The 16496-nt window shown below is 42.5% G+C and overlaps 1 protein-coding gene across 6 annotated transcripts in view; it reads right to left on the reverse strand.

Moving 5' to 3' along the window:
* The window catches only part of VEGFC (vascular endothelial growth factor C), a 182461-nt gene that overhangs the window by 96325 nt on the left and 69640 nt on the right, over positions 1 to 16496 (reverse strand). The window contains exon 2 of one of the 6 annotated variants that reach the window (XM_033942911.1): positions 3454 to 4701. The exons of the other annotated variants lie outside the window; for them this stretch is intronic. Coding sequence (XP_033798802.1) covers positions 3454 to 3480 — 27 coding nt within the window. The 5' untranslated portion in view covers positions 3481 to 4701. The remainder of the gene's footprint in view (positions 1 to 3453; positions 4702 to 16496) is intronic. 6 annotated transcript variants of the gene reach the window in all.

Genomic DNA, 16496 nt, shown 5'->3' on the forward strand with positions numbered 1-16496 from the left:
TGAGAAACCTTGTTTACTCGTATCCCTCAATGTGATTTGCGAGAAGGTGTGCATCCAACTTGCCCTTGAATCCCGGAATGGTGGTCTCCATCACGACCTCCTCCGGGAGTGCGTTCCAAGCGTCCACCACTCGTTGTGCGAAGCAGAATTTCCTGATATTTGTCCTGGGCATGGTGCCCCTCAGCTTCAATCCATGACCTCTTGTCTGAGTCACATTGGACAATGTGAATAACGATGTTTCTTGCTCTATTTTGTCGAATCCTTTTAGTATTTTAAAAGTCTCTATCATGTCCCCTCGCAGTCTTCTCTTCTCGAGGGGTGATGCCGCAGTTCCTAAGGTGATCAATGAGGAGATAGTGATCAACAGTGTCGAAGGCAGCGGAGAAGTCGAGAGAGATAAGAAGGATAGATTTTCTATTTTTGGTGGTCAAAAAAGTAGTGTATAGTGGTGATGAGGCCTAGTAATGATAATTCTGTGGAATAATTAGAATGAAAGCCGGTTTGATGAGGGTGGAGCGCGTTGGATTTTTTCCGTAAGTTTGGAGATGAGAGGGAGATTGTCTATGGGACGGACGTTTCCTGGTGATGTAGTGTCTAGATTTTGATTTTTTAGTTTCGGGAAACCCAGAGCAGATTTCCAGGCTTTAGGAACAAGATTAGCGGTGAAAATTTTTGGTTACCATCTCCAATATAAATGGGCCAAAAATAGGAAAACATTTTTTGAGAATTAAAGGGGAGATGCTTTCTGTTGAATTATTAGGAGCATTTATCGATTGGAGGACTTTGAAAAAGTTTGCTAAAGATGGGGGTTTATAGTTAGAAAAAGTACTGAAGGATAGTAGATTTGTCTGGTCAAAGGGATCTAGGAGTGGTGTAGGTGTGGATTGTTCTAAGTTTGACCTGATTTCCTTGATTTTCTTGTTAAAAAAGTTTGCAAGTTCTGAAGCAGATAGTTGTTTAAATAAGGGGGGAGGTTTCTTCTTTGAATAAGGAGATAAGGATCGGACTATACTAAAGAGGGCTGAAGAGTTGTGAGCTGTAGTTATGTATTTTGAATAGTATTCTTTTTTAGCTTGTATTGCAGATTTGTATTGGGTGTATTGAAGGAGGGAGTTGTTTGATCGGGTTTGTCGCCATTTGTATTCAGTTGTCGGCGGAGGAGGATAAGTTTTTCATTGTACCATGGTTTCTTTTTCGGTTGTAATTTGGATGTTTTTTCCTGGGAGGGGGCCAGAAGGTCTATGAGAGATTGAGTTGTAGTATGCCTTCTACTGACAGGAGGGAGGACTGGAAAACTTGAAACATGACATAACAGTGTTATGACTTCTTGCAGGGGTTAGAGGTAGTGGGGAGGTGCAGGGCACTGGATGATTGCCTCTGTTTCCCCATCCCTTTACAATGATAACCATGACCCGAGTGCTAGCTGCTTTCTAGAAAAAGAAACACATTATATAAATACATTTCACCTCCTGTCATTGTTTATACTGCTGAGAAACTTTCCTTCTAAGTGCTTAAGAACCACAGGTTATACAATCTGTCTACACAGAAATGACTCACAAAAATAATTTACTTAAGCTAGTTACACATCTTGTAAGAAATTGTTAAACACTGAAAAAAAATCATTTTCATACTGAATGCAAAGAACAATCTTTCAAGGCAACCACTGAACTTTAACACCAACATACATTTCATATAACAGAGGGTTTTCTCAACATTATATTTGTCATATTATTTAAAAGACCACCTGCAAAGTCACAGTACCCATGTTAACAAAAACTCCAGTTATAAACAGGATACAAAATAGAATCAGCAGAGAACAAAGAATAAATCATTGTAAAAGCCGCTTTCAACTCACTCAGGTAACCATTTTAAACAAATACTACGTGAAAGACAATTTGACAAATGTAACATGAACTTACACTGAAAGATTTGACTGTGATGAGGCTACCTATGGAGGTCCAAAGATGTATGGGAAGACTCATATTCTTACAAGTCAAACTCATGCATACTTATTAGTCAAGTTAAACAAGCGAAATATCAGTAGTGCATAGGGAAACAAAATCTCCCATACTGATGCTTTCATTGGTAAATGTGACAAAGTATGTTTGAAGATGATGTTCTCTCTCAATATTTTAAATACGAGCAACATGAAAAAGAAAAGAAAATACCCCTTCATTCTATAAATTAACACCTAAAATTAGGTGCCAAGTGGATAATTCTGAAAAATTCACTGAAATTTAGACAACAGAGACCTGATTTTATAAATGGTGCTGAAAAAGTAGGCGGAGTAAGGCGGTGCTCAATGCAATTCAAGAAAAGTTAGGCGCAGTTTACAGAATCGGGCTGAGAGCCGCCTAAGCAACTCTAGTGCTCCTATCTAGATTAGGTGTCCTTTCTTGTGGCGACTTTTTTGTGTACTAGTTGCAGAATCACACTGATACAGATACCAATTATAGGCACGCTTATGATGTCAGTATGTTGTGTTGTCATGATGTTATCATTGTGGGGACACATAAAGGACCATGGCAGCTCGTAGGAGACAGCCTAATTTTGGAGAGAAGGACTCCATGGTCCTGGCCAGGCTCTTCTGACCAAATGAGCACCACTATTTGTTCTTCCAGGCCAGAGAAGAAGCTACCTCCAATACAGAAGGGCCTGGGAGAAACTCACCAGGAAGTACAATCATTTGGCCTCCTTCCCAAGAGATAAGCATATTTTTATGTTAGCGGTGTCAGTCTCATTGTTCTTTTCTAATCCCAGTATAATGTGAAAGACAGATAGACAGACATATAGATAGACATAGAAGATGCCACTGAAAATTAAAAAAAAAAAAAAATTACCATGACTACCAAATGGCAAAGGATTGTGATTGTGTTACCTCCATGACTATACTGGTCTGCTAGCCCTAGGACACCGCAGGATGTGGTGGCATTCTTGCTGGGATCTGAATGACAAGTCTGCTGTCTAACCACCAGGCTAACCCCTCACCTGTATAGCATTGCATTTCATAACAGTGAAGCCTCCTTCCCAGGGGAGGGAAATGCAAAACCAGTGTTGGGACTTGAACTCCACACCCACCAATGCAAGATATACCCTTAATCACCAGCATAGCTAACTCCTTCTCTGCAAAGCAATGCCTCTCAGAGACGTGAAGCCTGTTTCCCTACAGAGAGGTGTGAATCCCAGGGGCACAGTAGTAGATTAAAAATAAACCAAAGAAAAAATGTTGTTGCTCAGCATGTAATTAAACTATGGGATTTATTGACAGAGAATGTGGTGAAAGCAGTCAACTTAGCAGGGTTTAAACAAGGTTTGGACAATTTCCTAAAACAAATGCATAAATTATTATTAAGATAGCTTGGAGAAATTCACTGCTTATTCCTAGGATAAGCAGCATGAAACCTGCTTTATTCCTTGGGATCTTGCCAAAGACTTGTGACCTGGATTGCTTACTGCTGGAAACAGGATAATGGGCTTCATGGACCTGGTTCTTATGAACTGAACCCCAAATGAGAAGGCAGGCACTCTAACCACTAATGTACCACCAGTAAGTCACCACATCAGCAATGTGTCAGGTAGTTAGCACTGCTCCAGTAGTAGGAGGGCAGCATGTTCATCTCAGATTGTATGGTTGCTGCACTTCATGATGGTGGTGTGAATGATAATTTGTCCAGCTATCCAATGACTTCATCAGTCTCACTAGTAGCATTTTGATATCTCTTAGCCTTGACTACTGTCTCAAATCTTCTTGGCATGCTGTCCACAAGTCTTTGGTGATCAATAAGTGCTATTATGTGGAACCAGGAGTTGATTATTGCTGTTATCAGCTTATGATGGATGGTCAGTTTGCCACTATTGCTTTCTTTAGTCTGGCCCAAAGGTTCTCAATGGGATTGATATCTGGGCTGTTTCCTGGCCAGTCCAGCAACTCAACCTTGTTCACTGTGAACCAGGTGAGGCATTTCTTGGCTGTGTAGCATGGGGCGCCATCTTGTTAAAAAATGAATGGTCAACTAGCACCAAAGATGTCTCTGGCTGAGGGAAAGAACCTTGGGTTGAAGGACCTCCCTTATGTATTTGTCAGCATTTATCACTTCATCAAGCACTTGAAATCAACCTGCAACATCTTTGGACATGCAGCCCCACACCATCACACTCAGAGGTAGGTGTCAGAGTACACTCTTGCAAGTAGTCCTTGCCTAGTCACTGATGAATAAAATGACACTTTCACTGCCAAATATGGAGATTTGTGTCTCATTGCTCCACAACTTCTTCCACTGCTCTGTGGTCCAGCTGGCATGCTCTTTAGCCCAGTTCAAAAGTTTACAAGGCTGAACTGCATTGAGGAAGGACTTTTTCTTGGGAATTCTTGCTTGCAGGCTTGCTTTAATCTGTCTCCGGCAAACTGTCCAGCTTGACGCTAACACCCCTGGTTCGGCCAGTGACTTATTAATGTAGGCAGCAGTTAATATCTGATTCTGTAGAGCCATTCTCACTATCCTTCTATCAGTCCGAGGTGTTGTAACCTTTTTCCAGTCCCTTCTAGCCTTGTTTTTGATGTTTCTATTCTCTTCAAAGTGCTTGCAGAGTTTCAGTACTGGTGAAATAGCTTGACCAATTTTGGCTGCAATCTCTCAGTAACTGTAGCCTTCTTAAGGTTGTGGCTGTTGCTCTCTTTTTAGACGATCAGTCAAGTCTCTTCTGCAAAATTTAGCATACAGATGTAATTTTAGTGTATTTAGACAATATAAATTAAATTAAATTGCAATTAATGAAAAACAGCAATTCAAATTTTGTCATATTGCACAATGGGCCCTATTTTTGGACCATTTTATGTATTTGTTTTGATGCTCTGATGGCCCCAAAATCTCAGATTAAATTACAGTAGATACGGTAACCCCTATAATTGTTTCAGCTTTATGTTTTTATTTGATTTTTTTTTTTTTAGCCCGTCCTCCCAAAGCAGCTCAGAATAGATTACAAATCACATACTCAAGCATTTTTCCTATCTGTCCCAGTGGGCTCACAGCTTATCTAATATACCTGGGGGCAGTAGAGGATTAAGGGACTTCTCCAGTGTCACAATGAGCAGCATGAGGTTTGAACTCACAACCTCAGGGTGCTGAGGCTGTAGCTCTAACACCTACACCACACTTTCTGACATTTCAGCACACTTTACAGCTGGCAAACCAACCAAACACTGACTTTCACATGACTGAAAACAAATCGAAATTTGCCACACCATGTGCATTGCGCACATAAAATATCAGTTTGTTTGCTGAATAATTTTGTGTTTAAGTTAAATCAGGGGTGCCCAAAAGGTCGATCGTGAATGCAACGCAAGTCGATCACAAAGCCCATCCCAGGCTCCGTTATAGACTCGCATTGCCTTCACGTTCTACCTGCTTCCCGACGCCATAAAGAGGAAGCTGAAGTGCCAGGCCAACCAACCTTCCTCACCGGACGTCAATTCTGACGTCGGAGAGGAAGTTCCGGGCCAGCCAATTGCTGCCTGGCTAGCCCGGAACTTCCTCTCTGACGTTAGAATTGACGTCGGGTGAGGAAGGTTGGTTGGCCTAGTGCTTCAGCTTCCTTTTACGGCGTGGAAGCAGGGAGAGCTCAGAATGTGGCGACGGCCTGTTCCCCGATGGTGGTGGTGGCCTGTACCCCAATGAAGGCGGCAGTGGCTTGAGGGAGGGCAGGGAGAAAGAAAGAAAAATAAAGAAATGGGGGCAGGGAGACAGAAAGAAAGAGGGGACAAAGAAAGAACGGGGGCATGGAGAGAGAAAGACAGGGAGACAGACAGAAAGGGGGAATGGAGACAGAAAGAAAGACAGACATACAGAAAGAAAGGGGGCAGGGAGAGAGGAAGAAAAAGTTGGGGGAGGGAATGAGGTCTGGAGGAGAGGAAGAATACAGGAGGCTGAAAGAAGGAAAGAAATATTGGATGCACAGTCAGAAGAATAAAGTGCAATCAGAGACTCATAAAAACACCAGACAACAAAAGTAGGAAAAATGATTTTATTTTCAATTTAGTGATCAAAATGTGTCCGTTTTGAGAATTTATATCTGCTGTCTATATTTTACACTATGGCCCCCTTTTACTACACCACAATAGCGGTTTTTAGGGCAGGGAGCCTATGAGCATCGAGAGCAGTGCAGGGCATTCAGCACAGCTCCCTGCGCTAAAAAACACTATCGCGGTTTAGTATAACGGGAGGGGGTTTATTTGTCTATTTTTGTATAGTAGTTACTGAGGTGACATTGCGTCATCTGCCTTGACCTCTTTGAAAACCCCCAGAATATAAATGATAATTAACATTTTCTCTGCATATGGTGTATTTTGTGTTTTAAAAAATTTTATTGTTGGTAGATCATTTTGACTTGGTCATTTTAAAAGTATTTCACAAGCCCAAAAAGTGTGGGCACCCCTGAGTTAAATAAATATAGTTAAAGTTCTGTGCAAATGCTGCCTTTTGTTAAGCTAAGTTGCACTTTGTCTTTCTATTTCTATATGAAAGTTCTATGAACCTAGGCCCGGATTCTCTAACCGGCGCTATTGTCGCTGGCTGCGATCACATGTCAATCACGCGACGGCGACGATTAGAGAATCGTGCCTCTGGCAAAGGTAGGTGCCAGAAACGTAGGCCAAGGTTTTTTTCCCCTGGCCTACATTTCCAGTATCTTTGATGTGAATCACGCCTCCATAGACGCTTTACAGAGCCTAACGCCACTTCCGGCATTAGCCATCCCTATAGTAGCATTAGGCACTGTAAAACGTCTATGAAGATGTAATTCCAGTGATGATTTTTTAAACACCAGTAGGTGCCTTGAAAATCAGTGAAAAACATTGTTTAAACGGCGTTTTTCACTGAGTTTGGGTGCCTACCGGCGCCTAAAAAACCAGCATTGTTTAAAGCAATGTTTCTCAACTTCTTCAAGCCAAGTATTCCCTAAGCCTAACAAATATCAACCGAGTATCCCTGCCTAAGTTTTGCACCAGACACACCCAAGCTCCACCCCTGACTTTACCCCATAATAACAGTACTAATTGTAACGTAATTTCTTCCATCCATTTTTCATATACACACAATATAATCTTATCAATACATAATGGTAACCACAAAATTTTAAAAAACACAAAGCACACAGAAAATGTTAATTATCATTTATATTTGGAAGGGTTTCAAAGAGGTCACGGCAGATGACTTTAAAATATGCAATCAATAACAACTATAGAAAAAGACAAATATAGAGCAAAATATAGACAGATATAAATTCATAAAACTGACACATTTTGATCACTAAATTGAAAATAAAATTATTTTTCCTATCTTTGTTGGCTAGTGATTTCATGAGTTTCTGATTGTATTTCCTTCCGACTGTGTATCTAATACAGTCAAACCTCAGTTTGCGAGTAACGCGGTTTGCGAGTGTTTTGCAAGACAAGCAAAACACTCCAGCAAATGTTAACTCGCAAAACGAGCATTGATTCGCTATATGACCGCGTCCCAAAGTAAAACATCTCGCATCCCCCTCTCCATACCTTCCAATGCACGCACAGCCTGGGGCTACTACAGATTTTCTTTCTGCTTCTCTTCCACACTGCAGTTGTTCCTTTTAGGGTGTCCAACCCATGGCCCATGGGCCTCATGCAGCCCCATGTGGTTTGCTCGAGGGCAATGCGGTGTTTTCCTCTGCCGCCCCCAGGTGTTTACCTTCTTGCCGGCTCCCTCCTCCTTCTTACTGCAGTGTTCGCTCAAAGCCGCGTGCAGCGGCTCCTACGTACCTCCTGCGGCTGACCCGGAAGCGTTCCCTCTGATGTCGCAATGTTAGAGAGAAGGCTTCCAGATCTGCGTGTAGGAGCGGCTTTGAGCGAACACTGCAGCAAGAAAGAAGAGGGAGCTGGCAAGAAGGTAAACATCCACGGCACAGAATGAACAAAAAAAAAAAAAAAGTTAAAACTGAAAGGCCCCAGTGAGTAGCAAGTTACATGGTTGGTTCGGCTGTTGAAAAAGCAAAGTTCTCTTGAATTCAGCTGCCTTCTGTTTACTTAACCATTCTGTCCACACGGTAATCCAGAGGGAGATGGAATAAACACTGCGGAGGTGGAAGTGGGTTCAGCATCTCTCCCCTCAGAACAGTTTTTCTTCCTCCTCCTCCTCCTCTTCCCTGTAGATCTGGCACTGTTCCATTACCTTTCTCACTCTTCTGCAGTTCTGTCATGTTTATGTCGGTCATTGGCAGCAGTAGCAACGAATCATCCGAGTCTCCATTATATCCTATGGGGAACTTTGCTTTGATATACAAGCGCTTTGGATTACGAGCATGCTTCTGGAACGAATTATGTTCATAAACCAAGGTACCACTGTATTTCTTTCTTTCTGCCTCCTGCACGCTTCCTCTTCTCTGGACCTCATTCCCTTCCCCAACCAACATCTCTCTCTGTCTCTCCATGAGTCCAACTTTTCTTCCTCTCTCCTCCATCCCTATTGTCAATATTTCTCCCTCTCTCTCACTGTCTATCTATCTTAAGAGATTCGGGCATCTCTCCCAACCCCTCTACTGCCACATCCAACATTTCTCCCTTTCTCATCTCCTGGATCACGTGCAGCATTTTTCACCACTGCCCATCAGCTCCTTGCCCATTTTTCCTTCTATCACCCTTCTCCAACACAATGCCACATTTCTCCCTCCATCATTATGTCCATCATTCTTTCCCCTTGCATGCCCTTCAATTTGCCCTCTCCACCACCATATCCAACATTTCTCCCTCTTCTCCCCATGCATCTCTATCTCATTCCTCTCTTTCTATGCCCAATTTTCCTTTCTTCCTTTTTCCATGTGCACCATCTCTCACTTGCACAATCATGCTCATTAATTCTCCCTTTCTATTCCTTCCCTCCTATGTCCCATGTAAGTGCCCCCTTTGTCGCTCCCTTGTGTCCCATGTTCATACCCCTACCCTTCCTTTTGTATTGAGTTCATGCTCCTGCCCCCTTCCTGCCTTTGAGTTTTGTCCCAAAATTAAGTTGCATGCTGGGGATCCCAGCCTATCCCACCCACTCGCACCTCCTTCCCCTGAAGCCGACCCATCCATAGAAGCCAGAGGCGCTGCCAGGGATCCCTGCCAGCCCACCCACTGCTGAAGCCACTGCCAGGAATCCACTACTTGCCTGTCTGCTCGTCCACTGCATCACCCCCCCCACCCCCAAAGTCAACCCTGTTACTTTGTTGGACTCGCACCATCCTCACCCAGCAGAAACTCCATGCAGGGACAGCGCATACAGCCTGTGGTTGGCCCACAAGTCTTCCCTCTGACTTCAATTCTGACATTGGAGAGAAGATTCCAGGTCAGCTACACAGGATATAAGTTGCTGCCTGCATCCCTGCACCGAGTAACAGGGTCAGCTTTGGTGGTGGGAGGTGGTACAGCGGGTAGGCAGACAGGCAGGGAGGAATCCCCGGCAGCAACGTCAGCAGGGGTGGGCGGGCAGGGAGGGATCCCCAATGGCGGTGACCGGGCCACAAACTCCCAAGGGTAGGTGTACCATGTTTTGAGAAACACTGGTTTAGAGAATCCGGGCCATAATGTATACATCTATCAAGTCATGAAGGAAAAAGACTTGTTCTATTACCTTAAAAGGAGGTAAATTCTATATATGGAGCTTTAAGTTACACATGTAAATTTGTGCATGCAACTTAACTGAATAATGACCCAATTACCACTAATAGCTGGCATCCTAACGAGCAATTATTAGTGCTATTTGGATTTAATTAAAAGTTATGGCACGGATTCTCTAAATGGCGCTGATTTTTTAGATGCTGGTAGGGGCCTAAGCTCAGTAAAAATACAACACTGTTTAAATTACATTTTAAAAGGAGTTTCAAGGCCCTTACCGGTGCCAATTTTTTGTCTCCGTAGGTACTTTAGGCCGCCTAACGCCATTGTAAGCATGGCTAACTCCGGAAGTGGTGTTATGTGGTCTAAAGTGCCTAAGGAGGTGCGATTCACATCAAAGAAAACCCTGGACTACATTTCTAGCGCCTACCTTTGCCAGAGGCACGATTTGTACCCTGCATCATTGTGTGATTAACACGTGATTGGCAGCTGTTTTTAAAGGTGGCTGTCAACAACGGCTCCACATACAGAATCCAGGCTTATGTGACTAAATTTTACATATACATATACACACCCAAAAAGGGGGGCAATGAAGTGGGAGGGTCAAGGGCATATTGGGGGGTGTTCCTAGAATGTGTGTGCAATTTTAGAATAAGGGGGATCTTCACACCACATTTCAGTTGGTACAAATGGAAGTGCCAAAGTTACACCCAATTCCCAACCATAAGCGCTATTCTATAAACTGCGCCTAACTCCCAAGCATCATTTATAGAATAACACTGAGCATTTTTTTCGGTGCTGACTTTTTAAGCAACATATAGAATTTATCCCAAAGCGTATTCTGTGTTTTAGAGTGATTAAAAATCAAGAAGTTCAAAAAATAAAGATTATGATATAGCTTTCCCCAATAAAGCATAAAACCATGAGCAATTTTATTGTGCTTATGAACAGTCACATGCTCTCTTAATTTAGAAGCGCTGAGAATGCAGACACTAGATGGTATGCAACGTTTGCTTCTTGAAATTGGTTAACCAGATGCAGGAATTTACTTTTTCTGTTGCATGACTATGCATAATAAAAAGTGATTTCAGCTTTACTTTTTCCACTGCTTCTCAATTTGAGAATACATGTGGATTCAGGGCCAGGTTTATCACGTGACGTTTGTCATTATTGGAAAGTTAAATATAAAACACAAGAAAATTACGTATGTTTAAGATATACTCGTCTTACGTAATAGTTCTGTTATAGAACAGAAATGTGTCATATACTGCTAGCAGAATGGAACAGGAGACTTGTGAACTATAAAGTTTCAGAAGAGCAAGAATAAAGCAGTAATGTGTATCTTCCAGAACTTTACACATTTGACACACATTCAGCATATGTTTATGTACTTCAAACCAGGATAGCAGTTTTTATAAAGCATACACCACATGTAAAGCACGTTTTACATGAGTAAAAGAGCTCTTATAAAATTGCATGTAGGTAGATGCACTTAAAATGTAAGATAATGTCTATTTTTATGTGACCTGCATATCGGAATTCCCAAGGAAATTGTTGGGGGACCACAGGGTTGAAGTTGCAATATATTTTATACAATGTGAACATGTACACTAAACATGTACTCATGCACTAACACTTTCAGAGCAAGTGCAAATTTGTGTGCCTCTGGGACTGGTTTTGGGTACAGATAGGAGTAGAGGCAGGTTATAGGGATAGGAGTAGAGGTAGGTTATAGAAATAGTCAAGGACCACTGCTCAGGCAATAGGCCTGATGGGCCGCCGCGGGAGCGGACCGCTGGGCGAGATGGACCTCTGGTCTGCCTCAGCGAAGGCAACTTCTTATGTTCTTATTTTATTTGTCTATGTTGCTTTTATATAGGCACCTGGATATAGACGTCTTCATAGAACATTAGCCTCTTTAGGTAACGGGGATGAAAGCTGCAGTTATCTGACCAAATTCTATTATCTAAGTATAACCTGAAAACTGCCCTTCCTTCAGCCATCCTTGGACTAGATGACCTTAGACCTGGATTCCACTGTTAGTACCTGTTTGCAGATTGAACCGAAGCCACGTAAATCTGATAGTAAATTTGTTTGTTTGGGTTTTTTTTTTTTTTAAAAGAACAGCACCACAATAGGAGGTTAATAAACGATCTTGTTTATTAAGCAAATGAGCACATCCAAAAAGTGGCATGGCCATATCACAGCTAGTGTTAGGGGGTGGCAAACAGGGCATAGTTGGCAGATGGGTTTTTGGGCTTTCTGCCCTGGACCCTTTTAACATCTATCATCATCCCTGAACCACACTTTCCAAAATTTATATAAAATTAATTTTTCAAAACAATTACTACAAGTTCAATACTTGATTGAAAAGCACATTTAGCAATACATAATGGAGAAATTAACAGTTCAGTTTCAAGAAAAATATAGTACTACACAGTATAGTCCACAAATAAGGGGGAGAGACACAAAAACATGGGGCAATTCTAAAGGTACATAATTTTATACGAATGATAAAACTTCTTTATCTGCAACCAAAAGCAAAATTGTTGTTGCTTCTTGCTCTGTGTCAGAGGAACAGATAAGGATGACATCATTGTGGAATCGAAGAAAAATTATGTGGAAGGGATCAAAGTGTAATATAATAAAATAAGATATATCCTGGGGGCTCATAATAACAATAAAAAAAAACAAATGTCTAAAAGGTGGCCAAATGGACGATCAAAAAGCCTGATCGTTCAAGTACCCATAACCAAAGCTGGTTTTAGATGTATCTAAAACCAGCTTAGGGCTTTCCCCTGTCTCTAAACACAAAGAGCGAAAAGAGGTGTTTTTAGAGGAGGGGAAAGGGCGGGAGGTGGGCCGACCTAGACCTAGGCATGCAGCAGGTATAACCAAAACTTTAGGCAGGTTGCCTAGTTGGCATTTATACGTTTTAACTTAGACCAAGTCAAAACAGGTTTAAGTGCTGAAAACGGGTTCGCTGAGCTGATGGCGGCTGCCGCGATCAACTCAATGGCCCGGCAACCTACCCACCCCCCCACCGCAACATCACGGCAGGAAAGATGGCTCATCTCCCCTGCCGTGATGGCGATCACTCCTCTACTCGAACTGCCGTGACCCACGGCAGGAGAGATGCCCAATCTCTCCTGCCGTGGTTTGTGGCAGTTCAGATAGAGGGGTGATCGCCATCGCGGCAGGCGAGATAGCCAATCTCTCCTGCCGTGATCCATCACCCCCTCCCCCACAAGATCGGGCAGGAGGGAGTTCAACCCCTCCTACCCCGGAGACCCCCCGACTCGATTGGGGCAGGAGGGATCCCAGGCCTTCCTGCCTCGATGTAGCCCCTCCACGACCGCCCCCTGATTGTCCCGCCAAACACCTCCACCCACCCACGAGATCCCCCACCCCGACACCCCCCTTATCTTAAAAAAGTTGGATGGACAGACGGGTCCCAAGCCCGTTCGTCCGGCAGGCCTGCCATCCTCAGAATGGCGGGCCTTAGGGCCCGATTGGCCCAGGCGCCTCAAGGCCCACCCACAAGAGGGGCCTTAGGAGCCTGGGCCAACCGGAATTAGCCCAGTTGCTTTAGGCCCCTCCTGTCCCATTCGAGTCGGGGAGAGGAAGTCTCGGAGGCAGGAGGGCTTGGGCTCCCTCCTGCCCCGATCAAGTTAGGGGGGGGTCTCTGGGGCAGGAGGGCTTGGGCTCCCTCCTGCTTCAGCTGATCATGGAGCTGCGTCGGGGCAGGAGGAGTTGAACTCCCTCCTGCTCGATCTTGGGGGGGGGGGGGGTGGATCGCGGCAGGAGAGATTGGCTATCTTTCCTGCTGCGATAGCGATCCAAAGCGCCACGGTTGACGGCCCTTCGGGATCATTATCGTGGCAGGGGAGATGAGCCATCTCTCCTTCTGCCATCATTACTAGAGTGGGGTAGATTCTGGTTACAGAATCCAGCTTTTAGATGAAGGACTGGCTCCTCCTTCGCCTAAAAGCTCTTGTGTTGGGCGTTTGGGACTTAGGCTTTTTTGGGGTTCATTATATGTGGTAAGTGTAGACGTAGTGGTGGTCTGGGCATTTAAACAGCTGAACATAGAGGCAGGCCATTATTTTAAAAAACCCTCCTTTTGGACTTTTTTTGAGAATGGACATTTTCCCTGCTTCAACTTTCAACGTTTAGGGCCTTAGGCAAAAAGGGGACTTAGACGTTTTTTAAAATTATGCCCTTCCAGAACAGCTGGCTAAGTAATCTCATCAAGCACTCCTCATCCTACCTTAACTTCAGAAAACTAGTTAAAACCGACCTGTTTAACCGATTTGGTAACCAAGAACTCTTAAAGCCTTTCCCCTGTATTCTACTTACTTGTACTTGACGTCCCTACAATGTGACTTTCACTCTGTTTCTCTTCCTCCCCACAAATATGTATGTATTCAAAGACATCATTGTTATTTCTTCGCTGACTGTCCAGCTCTTCTTATTGTAAACTGCCTCGAACTACTTTGGCGGTATATAAAAATAAAATTATTATTATTATTATTGTATACACAGGTTCTTCTTTAAAAACACTCAGGATATATCTTATTTTTATTATATTGCTTATTTTTACACTTATTTTTATTATATTACATAATTTTTCTTCGATTCCACAATGATGGCATCACGTTCACACATTTCACAGCTTTATTTGCATTCTTTCCCCGCAGCGTCTTTCACTTCCGCCTTTGTCCTGCACTGCGTAGGAGCTTTCAGTTTGCTCAGCTGTTCACCGGTAAGTTCACAGTCTTTTGATTTTTCTAAGTTCCCTTTTTATATCTTTCTCACAGTTTTTGGCAACTTGATGTTCCCCGCAGTTCGCTCATTCATTTTCCCCTTTTGCTCCTTACCTCAGAGCAGAGCTCTCAGCTACATGATTCATTGTTTCATTTTTCTATAACGTACTTCACTATGTAACTTTCAATTTTTTGTGTTTTAACCGATAATACACAACGCTGCCGTGCACTGGCCATTGTCCAATAGAGCAGTAACCTCTACAACTGCGATTGGTTTTCCTCCACATACCTTTGCAGTTGTCATTATACCTTTTTTATTCAAGTAAGCCTTCTACACATCACTTTGCAGGGTCCATTCATGTGTCACAGTTTTACCAAGCATTTCCCTTCCTTTAGTCATATGAATACTTTCCAGCCATGGTTTGCTCTTCTCCCATATGCCACTTCCATCTTGTCTTCACTGCACAACACAGATTTTTTCATTTTTTTCTAATATCTTAGCTTAGCTGAAAATGTATTTACACATTCTTTTTAGCTGATTCCATTTGTTATCCATCAGGTTTTTTGTATATGATACAATTCGGGTATGTATTTTTGCTTCCATAAAACTTATCTACCATATTTTCACGCATATAACGCGCACGCTATATATGATTTTACAAGGAATCTTTCCTGCAGCTATCCCCCGAGAGACTGGCTCCCTTGTATCCAAAAAGAGTAAAACAGATCTTCAAGTTTCAAGTTTAATCATTATTTGATTGATTGCCTATCATAATTACTAAGCGATTTACATATACAGAAAAATACAGGATAAAACAATAACAATAATATAAATAAAAATATAAAAATCATTAAAATACTAGACAAATTACTACAGGAAACACTAGGATAGAGGGGAAAGAAATACAATTTATAATAGGAAAGGAGAGAACATTGAGGGTAAATTACAAAAGGAAGGGGAAAAACAAAATAAATTTGTAAATAAAATCTTCAAATGACTGGTATGAATGGTAGTAATAAAGAGCAATTAGCATTTCAATTAAGTATTGAAAGCGTCTTTAAAAAGAAAGCTCTTAAGTTGGCTTTTGAATTTTTCAGGGTCTTATTTCAGGGTCTGAGATAGAACCAGATAACTCAAATTGATTCAGGAGCCTGCACAGGATCTTAAAGGGAAATTTATGGAAGAGGTGACCAAGCTGGCTTCAGTTTCTAAGCTGGTCTGAATCTGCCAGTTTTCCAGGTAGGGATGAACCTGAATGCCCTAATGCTGCAGATGAACAGCCCCCACCACCATCACCACCTTGGAAAAGGTACAGAGTGCTGGCAAGGCAAGGCTCGAAACTAGAAGTGCTGCCCCAGCAAATAAAAGCAAAAATCTTAGTCAAATTTTCAGGAAATTCATACTGAATATGCATGAGATGTATTTGATTACAATGGAGGTATTGGATAGTCATATCCGTAGGATATCCTGAAACTCTGACTGGTTTGCAATCCTCAAGACAGAATCTGTGCACCCCTGCTGTACAGTTATGTCACAAAGATGTACCACAACTGGCAAGTCCTTTATCAAGTCTTAAATTCTAGATGTTGGTAATGAGCAGGCAATTGGAACTTTGTGCCATAACCTCTCATTCTATTCAGATCCTTAAAAATAGTTCATTGGTAATCCATCTTGCAGCAATGTGTGCTATATAATGCAATAACAATATTAACAATGGTTTATAGTTTCTAGATAAAAGCACCAAATTATTATCTGATAAAATTGTTTTCATTTCATTTTATGTGACTGAAAAAAAGAATGATAGTATATATTTGTTTCTACAGGTGCTTAACTAACCATATATACTCGAATATAAGCTGAGATTTTTGGGCCAAAAAAATGGCCCAAAAATGGGGATCTTGGCTTAAATTCAGGCCATTGCCTATCCACCCCCCTCCTGAACCTATTGCAGGCTTCCACAGGGAGAACCCAACCCCCCCCCCCTCCTCGGACTCTTCGGTGGCCTTGCGGTGGACGGGACAGGTGGAATCCCTTCTGCCTCTTGTGCCTGCCAAAATTGACATCCACACCTACCTCTCACTTCCCCCATGTACCTTTTGAATCCCTG

Source organism: Geotrypetes seraphini, chromosome 1 (assembly GCF_902459505.1).
Source record: "Geotrypetes seraphini chromosome 1, aGeoSer1.1, whole genome shotgun sequence".
In the NCBI taxonomy this organism is placed as follows: Eukaryota; Metazoa; Chordata; class Amphibia; order Gymnophiona; family Dermophiidae; genus Geotrypetes; species Geotrypetes seraphini.